Below are 12,488 nucleotides of genomic sequence, written 5' to 3' on the forward strand. Positions count from 1 at the left end.
ATATCTCTGTTCTTTACATAATTCCTGTAGTTCTGTCTTCAGTTTTACTGATTTCCCCCTTTTATCTCCACTGTGTTGTTTAGCTTATCCAACGAATTATTATTTTTTTCAGATATTGTCTTTTTAAGATTTTAAAAGTTTTTTTTTAAGACTTTCCACTTAGTTCTTTTGTCGTCGTTGTTGTTTTTTAAATAGTTTTATTTCTCTGGTGAGACATTGCTATCTTCTTCACTGTGAGTGTGTTTTTTTTTACCTCATTAAGCATGGTTAGAACGGCCTCTTTAAAATTCTCCCCTGCCAATTCCAACATCAGAATCATCTCTGAATTAGTATCCACTGTGTTTATTTCTTTTGAGAATGGGTCACTTTTTTTGGTATGTCGAGCAAGTTTGGATTATGTCCTTGTGTTGTTTCCTTCTTTCAAATTTTGAGTCTCTATCAGTTTTCCTGCTTTTTTTCACTCCCCAGGGCCCGAGGCTAGTCGTTTTTTTGTATTTTGTCAAAGTTTAAATCTGTTATTTCGGGAGAAATAGTCTGGTATGAGCTTAGTCCATAATAACAGTTATATTTTTAAATATATATTTTAGAATGTGGATATCATTTATTTAAGAAAAAAGGATTTCTCTGGGTAGGTATGGTAGTTTTTATTAGATTTTGTTTTTATAGTATTCGATCGTTTGAGATATGTCGTTCCACGCTGTAACTAATGAAATTCAGAGTGCTTCTCTTTCGTTTTAATAGCATTAGTACAAAACCTTTATGGAAGGTTATTTTAGTTCTAAACCAGCAATTTTCAACCTGGAGTGGTTTTTGTCCCCTGGGATCATTTGGTAGTGGCTAGAGACATGTTTGATAGTCACATCTGGGTTGGAGGTACTACTTGAATCAAGTGGATAGAGACCCTATAGCACGCAGTGCAGACCCTTTCCTGCCAACATAAAGGGTCTGGTCCAGAATGTCATTGTCCCTGAGGCTGAGAAAGTGCCTCAAGCAGATTCTGTAAATTATGTTAATTTTATAATGTTAACGTGCTGGATGGCTAAGAGGAATCCTTTGTAAAATAAAATTTCTTTCATTATTTATGTATTCTTACAGGGGTAACCAATTCTGTGCTGATACTGTTTCTCCAAAATCACATGGATAAATGTAATTTACTTGTCTTATTAAATGAATACATTTCGGGTTTCCCTTTTCATTTCCTTTTTTTTTTTTTTTGAATTCCTCGAAGATAATTTTGAAGCTCAAAACCTTATTAGTGTAACCTTTTTGCCTACCTTCATTGAGTGAGTGTCTTTGAATTTTGCATTTTACAGCTGAATATAATTCATTATATTGAGTAAGTTGGGAGACTAGAGAAATCATTAGTTTAGTATTATAATTTAAGAAAGAAAGAGATACCTGAAGTACGAAGTTGGCTTATGTATAATTGATTGTATTTTTCTCAGTCTGCAGCAGAATAACGATTTGAAATGCTTTTTTTTTTTTTAACCTCTAGAGCTGTATTTTTTTCTGTATATTTTTTCCACATCTCAATTTGGTTTGAAATGTAAATGATCTTGGGTTCTACAGTAGTACTTAAAAAAAAAAAGAAAAGGAAGAAAAAGCTACCATTTTTGTTTTTTTCCATAATGGAATTATATATAACCTGACAAGGAATATCTTTTAGTAGTATTTACCTTCAAAAACCCAATTATATTTTATTTAAATAGCGATATAGAATTAAAATAATAAAAATGAGTTACAGGAACCTCTTGGGTATCACTTGTCAGGCACACTTTGATCTTCTAGATCAGTGGCTAAAATTGTCATCATTACTGGCTCTCAGCAGTGACAAGAAAGGAAAAGAATGCCTTGTCTTTCTTTTAATGTTTGATTTTCATAAACCTTGAATAGAAGATAATTAAGAATAATACCAGCTTTTATAACATAATATACAAATTATACTTTTTTGGCCAACAAAATAAAGTTTGCAAATAGATTCGAAGACATAAAGTTGTCTCAATGAACTTAATTGAGTTCGTTTGAATGGGTCTTCGTCTGTATTTCATATCATCATCAACACCCTTTTCTTGAGAGGAAAAAAGAGTCATGCTGTCCTTTTAGTTCCTTAATTTCTTTTTTTTGCCCAATTACCTTCGTTTGTAGGACAAAATTAATATTTCCAGCATTTAAAACATTTTTTGGAGCAGTCGAACAGCTGGCGAGTCTAGGAAAGAATTCATCACAGTCAACTGCTTGTTACAGTGGGTTTCTGAAGAATACCTTTGACTAAAAGATGCAGTTTTCAACCTGTTATAAAATTTTTCTCTTCATTTCTGTTTCAAATGTTTAAAAATTCTAACATATCTCATTTGACATTATATTTAGGTTCTTCAAGCTGTTCTGATGAAGCACATTATTTAGTTCCACCGTTTCTGCCTTTTCTAGTCCAGCCCATGTCTTTTTTAGTTTTGGGGGTTGGGAATGTAACGCTAGTTTTATTTTTTAGATTAAGCGGCGCATTCACATTTGCACAGAATCTTAAAAGGCCATGCGAGAACCCCCAACTACCTACTTCTTTTGTATCTTTCTTGATTGTTTTCTTTGTGTTATTTAACGTTTGTACATTTTATACACTTCTTTTTATACACTTGCATCTTTTTAAAATGATAATAATTTTAGTGCTGTCAGCACTATATAAGTGACATACGATACACTATATAAGTCACTATATAAGTGACATACGATATAATGTCACTATATAAGTGACATGTGATATAATGAGATATGTTTTAACACGTGCGCGCACCCATGCGTCTGTCACCGCGGTCGTCACCTCCGAGCACCGCCTCTGCAGTTGCCCCCTACCATTTCCGCCTATACCCCCAGATCCGGGCAGCCACTGATCTTCGTGTGTCATTATACATTTTTTCCCATTTTCTAGAATTTTATATGCATGGAGTCATTCAGGATGAACTCTTTTTTTGTCTGACTTTTCGTTAGTTTTTGACTCATTTATGTGTCTCTTTATTGCTGAGAAGTGTTCCATTTTACGGTATGTAGTAGTATAGGTGTCTCTCTCTCTCTGTGTGATCTGTATATCTGTATGTCTCTGTCCTTGATTCTTGCTAATATTTGGCCTTTGACTTGGATTCCTGACACAGGGACAGCTGACTTTTGTGGGATTCTCTTCTGACTGTGGCCACTGGCGTTGCCAGGTTGCTGGCTTCTTCAGCTCTAAGTCTGGGACATAGGAGGCAAGAAGAAACCCCAAAGAAGTGTCCAGCAAGTCATTCTTCAGGCCCAGAGGTGCCTAGATGTTCTGCTGTCTCCTTGCCACCTTTCAGAGTCTTTTACTTTCGTGTTACGTGTGACATCCAGAGTTTTTAGTTGTACTTTTCAGGAGGAATAGGACCAAGTATGTCTACCCACCTTCCTAAAAGTGAAAGTCATACCTTTTTCTTTTAAAACCATAAGTCTTAGGGACCGTTTCATATTAGTACATAACTTGCATACTTAATCTTTTATGAACGTACCGTACATTTTTAACCAGTCCCCTAAGCTTCTTCCTTTTGCTGTTATAAACAGTGCCGTAGTGAATGACATATGTATGTATTCCTTTGGGGGTGCGCCGGTCTAGCTGAAAGATGACTTCGTATCTCATCCGTGTCTTCTTAGAGCGCGGTGTGTTCATTCGGTGGAAGAGTCCCGCTCTCCTGAAAGAAAGCGCGTGTTTCATTTCAGGTAGATCCAACTGTGAGAGTCACTCCTTGTCTGACGCGTGCTTTTATCTGCTTTCCTACAGCTTCCCTCATTGATTCTAGTTCCGAACTGGGGATGGAGATAGGACTAACCCAGCCCCTCTTCCTCACAGCAACCCAGAGGTATTCAGGGATGAGTATCTTTGACACCTCTGTCTTCTGTTCTCCAGCCTAAACCGTTCGGGTCATTTTAGTCATTTTAGACATTTTTTCCTGTGGCATGGTTTTCAGTATCCTGGGAGATGCCTTCGTACTTGGACATCTAGAGGACAGGGCTCTGTAGTGTGGGCTAATGGTTGCTACGGTGACAGAAATTTGGGGGACAGCCTTGTCACAGTCAGAATTACATTTCCAGAGATCTGTAGGCCTTCCTCGCGTTGGGTAGGTAGTATATTCTGACTGAGCAAATGAACTAATGAATACCGAGCATACGCTTGACCTAAATCCCCACCGTTGTCCACACGTACTTATTTCTGACTCTATACTTGTGTGGTTGATTTCGGGGACATACGGCAGGTCTTTGCGTTTGTCCCTGTTAGCCTTTATGTCGTTAGAGCTAGACAGTTTTCCAACATGGTCAGATCATTTTGGGTATTAATTCTGTCCTTTCATGTATTTTCAATATCGAGTCATCTGTAAATTTTTCCTTTGTGCCATCAATAAATGTATCTGAATATTTAAAGGAGATATATTTTGTTCAGATTCATAATATCTTTTAAAAATAAGCTGGCTTCCCGGAAGCAGAGTCGCTGGGTCAGTGAGGATGTGGTTTTACATTTCGATGGATGATGTTCATGGCCTTGCACGGAGGTCGATCGTCAGTCTGCCTCATCCCGAATGCTGTCTGTGCAGGCTGGACTCCTGGTCCCATGGGACGTTAGAGCTCAAAGAAGGTTCTCTGGAAGTGCTAGGTCTCAGTATGCAACTCTGATGATATCGGGCGGGACCTTCCTGCATTTCTTCAATGATTTTTAATGCAAAATTGTCTGATGTACCGCTTAACATCATCAGCCACAAGGGCGTAATTCAAAGCCAGATGAGAGTTTGTTATCCACAGAGAAATCTACTGAAGAAAACACACGTTACTTGGGTAGAATGAGGTATTATAAAACCCGAGACCAAACATACTATACACAGCAAAAATCTCTATAAAGCAGAACTACTGATCAGAATAAATACTTTCCTTATATTTCAGACAATTTTGTATTAAAAATTATCTATTTTTTTCTTTCTAGTCTCAAAAAGTCACTGTGGGTGATACTGTGTTTACTGACAAACAGCTCTGTCAGGCACGGCTCCTAAATGTCACGTTGGACTCCACAGATGCGTCGTTGAACTTCCCAGGGGAAAACTTGCCAGGCTGACTTTTCTGCAGTTTGCCTGATCAGTATTTGTGAATATCTCATGAAAATCACTAGCCTTTAAGGTTTCGAGTGGTCTTCGTATCAACGAGTTTGCCAAACTTACTACACCTGATTCCAAAAAGAAGTTTCCAGTGTTTTCTTCAGAAATATTACTGATACTTGTCTACAGTTCTCTGCATCATTAATCAGTGTATAGTTCTCTGTCTTTCCTGTTTATGTGTATTCGTATCCACGTTTGTGTTAACATTACTATGTTTTTAAAAGCCGATATGTATTCTTAACTAGACTTTTTCTAAACTGTTCCATGAATGATATTAATCTCAGATGCTAAGTAGACCAATACAAAAAATGTCATCAGATGAGTTCCCGTAGCACTTCCCACTAGGCGAGTCACACCGTGCGTTAGCCAGTTAAGGTCCCTGTGTAATGCTGCAAACATGTCTGCTTATCTTTGTTTATCTCAGCATCTTCTAGAAATATCTGAGTGTGACACTGCAGAACATACAGGAGTGTTTTGGGGATACCAATTTGGGAAATCCTGCGAAAAGATGAGTAAGGTTTTCTTGGTAATGTTTTAACACATCAAATAAAATTGAAAGTGATTAGATTTTCAAGAAGTTAATGCATTTAGCCGAATTGTGTTTGGGGTGTATTATCTTGTAGAAATCACATTTTGAAAGATAGCGTTGTTTCTGATATTTTTGATGGCCTTTAAGAATTTGTAAAATTATTGTGAAAATGCTTTTTTGCTGGAAAGAGATTTTCGTTGTTACTGATATCATCATTATTTGCTCAAATGTTTTTCTTCTATAAGAATTTGCTTTTATCTTTAAAGAACATGTTTACTGTTTCAGATAGCGTGACACAGGAAAGGAGGCCTCCCAAACTTGCCTTTATGTCAAGAGGTGTTGTAGACAAAGGTTCATCCGGTCATAATAAACCAAAGGTTACAGGTATGGATTCATTAAAACACAGTTCTTACTTATAACGTGATAGCCGATTTGCCACAGCATTGAAAAATGTTAAAAGGCATTACGACTTAATGTATGTATAGACTTAATTCTTTCAAACGTTTTTAGAAGTTTGCTAAAATTTTTTTATAGGTGGTGTGGATTAAGCCAAGAGTTCCCAGCTTTTTCTAGTTGATGAAGTTTCTGGTGAGGACCTGTGTCTTTGCTGGTCCATATCAGCTGGTTTTTGGAACTTCCTGCTCGTAACATTTGTATATTGTTCAGAGTTGCAATTGTATAAAATAATCATATATGGATAATGTCATATAGGATAAATTGTATTAGAGATTAATTGTGGATTTCGTTAACTAGATGTGGCACAAATTAAATTCTAAACCACTAAGTAAAAATTTTTGTCTCTCTTCCAGAAATTTCCCCCAAAATAGATATGGAGTTCTTAGCTCTTTTTTCTTTAGCTTCTGCATGTTTCATAAATTTATAGGGTGGTAGTTATACAAGCTAAACAGCTCATTTAAAAAGAATTTTTGTTAACTCAGATATGGGTTCGGAGGAGAATATATTTTTTACAATCATCTAGTTAACAAAACTATTTTGGCTCATCTAAAAGGGAACTGTACTTTAAGAAACATTTTATGTGATATTAGACCCTGGGAGACTTAGAATTAAATAAATTGTATAGCTAATTGTAATTTTTATGTTCTACTTTCATTTAAATATAAATAACCTAAAGATTTTCTTAAGAGGTTTGTTATATTGTAGTAGATCTTAGTTATAGGTATAAAGTATAGAGCTATCTGCTTTAAACTGAAAGAAAAAGGAGATTTTGTATGGGTTCCGGAGACCCCAGTGGTCTCATCGATAGGGTAATGTCATAAAATGTCTGTGACGTAGTGACACTAATTCATTCTTACATTTAATACATCTAATATATGAGAAATACTGCTTTACGCTCTCAGAGACATGGAGAACATCAAATTCCTTGATGTTGATCATCATCAAGGAATTTGATCAACAATCTCAAATGCTTAAACCTTAATTTTTTAAAACTTAATTTGTTTATTGATTTGCATACAACATTTGAAGATTACCTCTTTCTGAAAACAACGGTTTTAAAATAATAGATTAAATTTGTGAACCAGCAGGTTCATCGAATGAAATTGAGGTATGGTGGTTTTGATGTTGGGAAGTTAGCCGTGGTATATGAAATGATTTTTTAAAGCAGTTTTTTTTTTTTTTTTTTAAATAGAGCAGGCTTTTCTTTTAACTCACTCCCGTTCCCTTCCTATATTGACTCTTAAGTGGAAGAGTCTTTCTGACATTGCCAGAGCTGTCACCAGATTTTTTAAAGTGAAAGACACGAGGAAGACAGAGCATGCTTGCGTGCGTCCATTGGTCATGTAGATGGTTGTTAACGCCATGCGCGTGCTGCTTTCTCTTATAGAACAATTTTCCCACCACACCGACTTCATTTTTTAAAGGAATGTTTCTTGTTCCATAGGATCTACCTCAGACCCTGGAAATAGAAACAGATCTGAATTATTTTATACCTTAAATGGGTCTTCTGTTGACTCACAGCCGCAATCCAAATCAAAAAATGCATGGCACATTGACGAAGGTAATCTCTCATTGTCGTGTCTTTGTAGTGATCTTCTCCTTCTAACTCATCAGAGAAAACTGGCTTTTTCTCCAATACACGTAGTTTGGGGAGACAGAATTAGAATAGACCGTTCTTTATTAATATTACTAAGCCGAAACAGTGCACACAGTTTGAACTGCACCGCTAAGGTTAAGGAAACGTTCAAAAATGTATTATCAGCTTGTTCTCTCCCCTTCACTGATTTGTCGAGGTCGGAAGATCTCGAGAACCAATTAAAACATGTAAAGACTTTTCAGTCTGGGTTTCTCTTTATCTCTTTAAAACTCTCCCTTTCTTAAAACTCTACCTTCCTGTGGTTCCGGACACCATTTTCTTCTAGTTTGTTCTTTCCTTTGTTCTTCTGTTCAGCAGATACTTTTTTACCTGCTTAGTGCGCGCCATTCATCTAGGCACCGAGGTTACAGAGGCGAGGAAAACGCACGTGGTCCTTGCCCTTTCCGAGCTTACGATCGAGTTGTCACAGCAGACGGTGATCGAACTGTCACCGGAACAGATGTCGAATCGCAGTCGTGACGAGGGCAAGGAGGCACAGGGTGCAGTGACAGTGTAGTAAAGGGTGCTTTCCCCTAGGGGCGCCCAAGGGTGTTTCTCCGAGGGAGGGATGTGAGCTTAGACCAACCAGCGGAGCGGTGGGTAAAGGGGACAGGAGGACCGTTTAGGCGGAGGGAATAACACATGTAAACGTCTTGTGGGAACATGGAGCCTGGTGTTTGCTAAGGACTAAAAAGAGCCAGAACAGAGAGAGACGCATAACAGTTTATGAAAAAGGCAGACAGGGCCGGGGCATGTGGTGCCTGGTGACCCCGTTACAAGGAAACGGAAAGCCACTGAAGTATTTTCAGCAAGGGGTGACACGACCAGGTTCCCTTTTGAAAAGATCGTCCTGGCTACAGGGCAGACAGTGGACTGAGATGGGGAGAGTGGAGGCCAGACGCTCAAGGCTGGCCGGGGGGCTAAGGACTGGATTGTCATCACCGGGGCTACGCTGGTTGGGGAAGAGATGCAAGGTGGATGGCTGCGAGCTGCTGAGGGGCGAATCGATGGACAGTGAGAGCTGAGAAAGAGGGCACTGAGGACCCCTCGTTTTCCGGCTCGCGTACTGAGATGACCGTGGAGGAGGGTGACAAACCGCTTCTGAACACGTTCAGCCCCAGGGCCCTGTACACTTCCGAGAGGCCATTTGTCAAGTAGGCGGTTGGATGTGCAGACGCGGGGCTCAGCAGTGAGCTGCGAGCTGGAGAAATAAACTCGTACGTTGCCTTCACACGTGTGGCGATTGAAGCCCCGTGAATATTGCCACCTCAGGAGAGTGGGGATCTCACACGTGTCTAGGGAGTATGGCTAGGAGCCGAGTGACTGGGTCATGGGATCTCTACATCTTCCCTGTCCTGAGGGTTGCCAGCTGGTTCCCAGGGTGGTCACACCATTTACATGCCATCAGCCCTGTGGAAGGGTGTCGCCTGTTCCTCGTCCTTACCAGCAGTTAACGTTCTAGGACCATGACTTTCGAAACGATATCCACATTGGTTTTGACTTTCTTTTATCTGTTTACCAGTGAGCGCAAGAATCTTTTCATTGATTTCTTGGTGATTTAGATTTCTTCTTTTGTCAGTTGCCTTTCAAGTCTTTTGTTCGTTTTTTTTCCTAGATTTTTTTTTTTTCTTACTGATTTATAGACCTTTCTCAAATTACAATCCTTTGTCAGGTATAAGGATTGAAGGTAATTTCTCCTTGTTTTTGATTCATATTTTCACTCTCGTGATATCTTTTAATGAACCGGTAGCTCTTAATTTTAATGTGGCTATAGTTACTCCTTTCCTTTATGGTTTGTCTACTTATGTTTAAGAAATTTCTCTCTATCCTAAAGTCATAAAGAACATTCTTCTATGTTGTCTTCCAAAAATTTATAATTTTACCTTTCTCATTTGTCTTTAAGGCACCTGGAAATGATTTTTTGGTAGAATATCAGTAGGAGTCCAATTTAATTTAAAAAATATGGATAACTGATTAAGTCAGCACTATTTATTAAGAAGTTCATTCCCTCTCTGTTTATCTGTATTGCCCACTGGGCAACTGCGTTTGTCAGTTTTAACGAAACAGCTTTTGGCTTTGGTTCTCTTCATTGTACGTTTGTTTTCTCTTTCATTCATTTCTGTTTTTGTGTTTATTCTTTCCTCTTGACTCCATTTTTGTTCTCTCTTCTTAAATTGTATGTTGAGTTCATTAATATTACCTTTTTTTGAAATGAACTATTAGGTCTTACATTTCCTTTATAAGTATTACTGCAGCCGTGTTCCTCAGTGTTAATTATTTCCTTCTCTCTGTTTTTATTTTCTTCTTTGTTTAAAAAATTCTTTCTTTTTCGACCCATTTGTTATTTAGAAGCATCTCTCCTAATTTTTTTTTTTGCTATCTTTTTGTACTGATTTCTAACAATCGTATTACAGATAATATGTAACCTATATACTACCCATCGAGAATAGCTGTTTTTTGGTTTGAATAGTCGGGTGTCATTTACTGAGGCAGAAACTTTAGAGGTAGCGGGGAGAAGCAGGAGCACTGTTTGGAGATGCTGAGTTTGCGAAGCTTCGAGAATCCTACCGGGGGGCAGGTAGGCAGGTGGACTCAATGTGTATATTAATTTTTACAGATGTAGGGCATGCTTAATGCTCTTGAGCACACCTCTCTAATTAAGAATGATTTTTTTACAGTTGCTGAGGACCCTGCAAAATCACTGACGGAGCTGTCTCCAGATTTCGGACAAGCTTCGCCACCACTGCAGCCCCCTTCCATGAACTCGTCGTCCAGCGAAAACCGGTTTCACTCTTTACCGTTCAGCCTGACGAAGGTGCCCAGTACCAATGGGAGTATCGGCCACAGCCCGCTCTCGCTGTCCGTGCAGTCTGTGATGGGAGAGCTGAACAGCGCCCCTGTCCAGGAGAGCCCCCCCTTAGCCTTGACTTCCGGTAGCTCACACGGTCTGGAAGTGGGCTCGCTGGCCGAGGTGAAGGAGAACCCACCTTTCTATGGGGTGATCCGGTGGATCGGTCAGCCACCAGGACTCAACGAGGTCCTAGCTGGACTGGAGCTGGTAATTTAATTCGACCTACAAATTGTGGTTCTTTTCTATATCTGGTTTTGCATGGATTTTTTTTTCCCGTTTTGGCGAAATGTTTTGTCATAAAAGCCATCACTAGAGAAAAATTCGATTACCGTGTTTCCTGACTTCTTTTGCCACCGATTGAGTCTCTGATCCACTTGTTCCAAAGTGGGAGTTGATCTGTGTCCAGGGAATGAAAACTAGATTTTTAAGTTAATATGTTGAGACTCGTTATATTAAGTAGACTACAGTAAGGAAAGCAAATCCGTGACCAGCTTTTGTTTTTCGTCCTCAGTGTCTCTCCCCCATTCATCGCTGGCTTTAAGATTAATCACCGTTTTTAGAAATCTTTAGGTATCTTTGGTAGAGGGAAAGAGTTTCCCTTTGGACATTAGGAAAGGCATATTGTTTCACATTTCATAATCAGGAGAAGAGAATTTGAGTACATTTAGCTTTTATTTAAATACATTTCTTGAGTTTTGTTGTTTGTTTGCATGCTAGCGAATGCTCTCTCTCGGGTTGTAAAAATAAATAGCTCCTTTTCCTCCCGTTTTCCAGTTTTAATCCTTGTGGAAACGGTGCAGGAAAGTCAGTTAACCAAGGGAGGAGTGAGCATGTATTCCCGAGGAAGTACACTTAGGGCTCCAAACGAGATAAAGGCATGAATGTCTTAAGTCATCAGCTGGGCCCGAAACAGTGATTAGACAACCCCCCTCCCCCTGACGGAGTCCTCAGTGACCTGGGAATTCAGAGGAAGGGCAAACCCGAACCACGAACCTCCGTTCGTTGTGTGCCGTCTTTGCGAGAAGCAGAGTAATGCATTGGGCGCATCTCTCCATCAGGAGGACGAGTGTGCAGGCTGCACGGACGGGACCTTCCGGGGCACCCGCTATTTCACCTGCGCCCTGAAGAAGGCGCTGTTTGTCAAACTGAAGAGCTGCAGGCCCGACTCGAGGTTCGCCTCGCTGCAGCCCGTCTCCAACCAGATCGAGCGCTGCAACTCCTTAGGTATCCGCACGCCTTCCCTCCGCGCTCCTCGGGGTGACTCCAGTCCGATCTCATGCCATTTGGCAGTCGGTGGCAGTGCCAGTGTTTAAATTTGTTTCTTGCCAGTTGGTTCATCAAGCTTTTACATCATAAAGGTTCTTACTTGGTGTATAAGAAAGTTAAGAGTTATCCTAAGAGGGAACATTAAAAAAAGTGTCAGGAAACGTCCTTGAGACTTAAATAGTGAAAAATAGTGGGATGTTTTTCTCTCTTCCTGTTAATTACAGACACTTAATTTTCAGCGGATAGAGATCGAAACGGGGCTTTCTTGCTGGCACTGTCCTTCCCGTTCGTGTATTGTGCAAGCACATTAATCAGCACATTTAATCAAGGTGTCGGCATTCGGCATTATTGTAAGAGGTGGTTTTAGATTGCTCGACGGAGGATGCTCCCCTCATCAGCTGTGATAGGTGGCGGTTTCCTGACACTGTCCCCTGCCAGTTTGGGTGATAGCAGTGAAGCATCTTGCGGGTCAAGCAGGTGTAAATAGGAAAACCATCCTCACGAAAAGCACTTTTCATTACAGTTAAAATAGTGGAATTTTTCGTTTTCTTTTCCAACTTGAAAATGAAACATCTTCAAACAATAAAATATTTTACTTGGCAGATG

General features: G+C 39.5%; 1 protein-coding gene across 7 annotated transcripts in view; it reads left to right on the forward strand.

Moving 5' to 3' along the window:
- The window catches only part of CYLD (CYLD lysine 63 deubiquitinase), a 41,409-nt gene that overhangs the window by 16,047 nt on the left and 12,874 nt on the right, over positions 1-12,488 (forward strand). For 6 of the 7 annotated variants that reach the window (XM_039880851.1, XM_039880848.1, XM_039880850.1 and 3 more), the window contains 4 exons: positions 5,959-6,057; positions 7,574-7,690; positions 10,444-10,823; positions 11,675-11,840. In XM_039880851.1, the coding sequence (XP_039736785.1) occupies positions 5,959-6,057; positions 7,574-7,690; positions 10,444-10,823; positions 11,675-11,840 (762 nt within the window). The remainder of the gene's footprint in view (positions 1-5,958; positions 6,058-7,573; positions 7,691-10,443; positions 10,824-11,674; positions 11,841-12,488) is intronic. The other variant, XM_039880854.1, reaches the window with a different exon arrangement.

This window comes from Pteropus medius, unplaced genomic scaffold, assembly GCF_902729225.1.
Source record: "Pteropus medius unplaced genomic scaffold, Ma_sr-lr_union100, whole genome shotgun sequence".
Lineage (NCBI taxonomy): Eukaryota > Metazoa > Chordata > Mammalia > Chiroptera > Pteropodidae > Pteropus > Pteropus medius.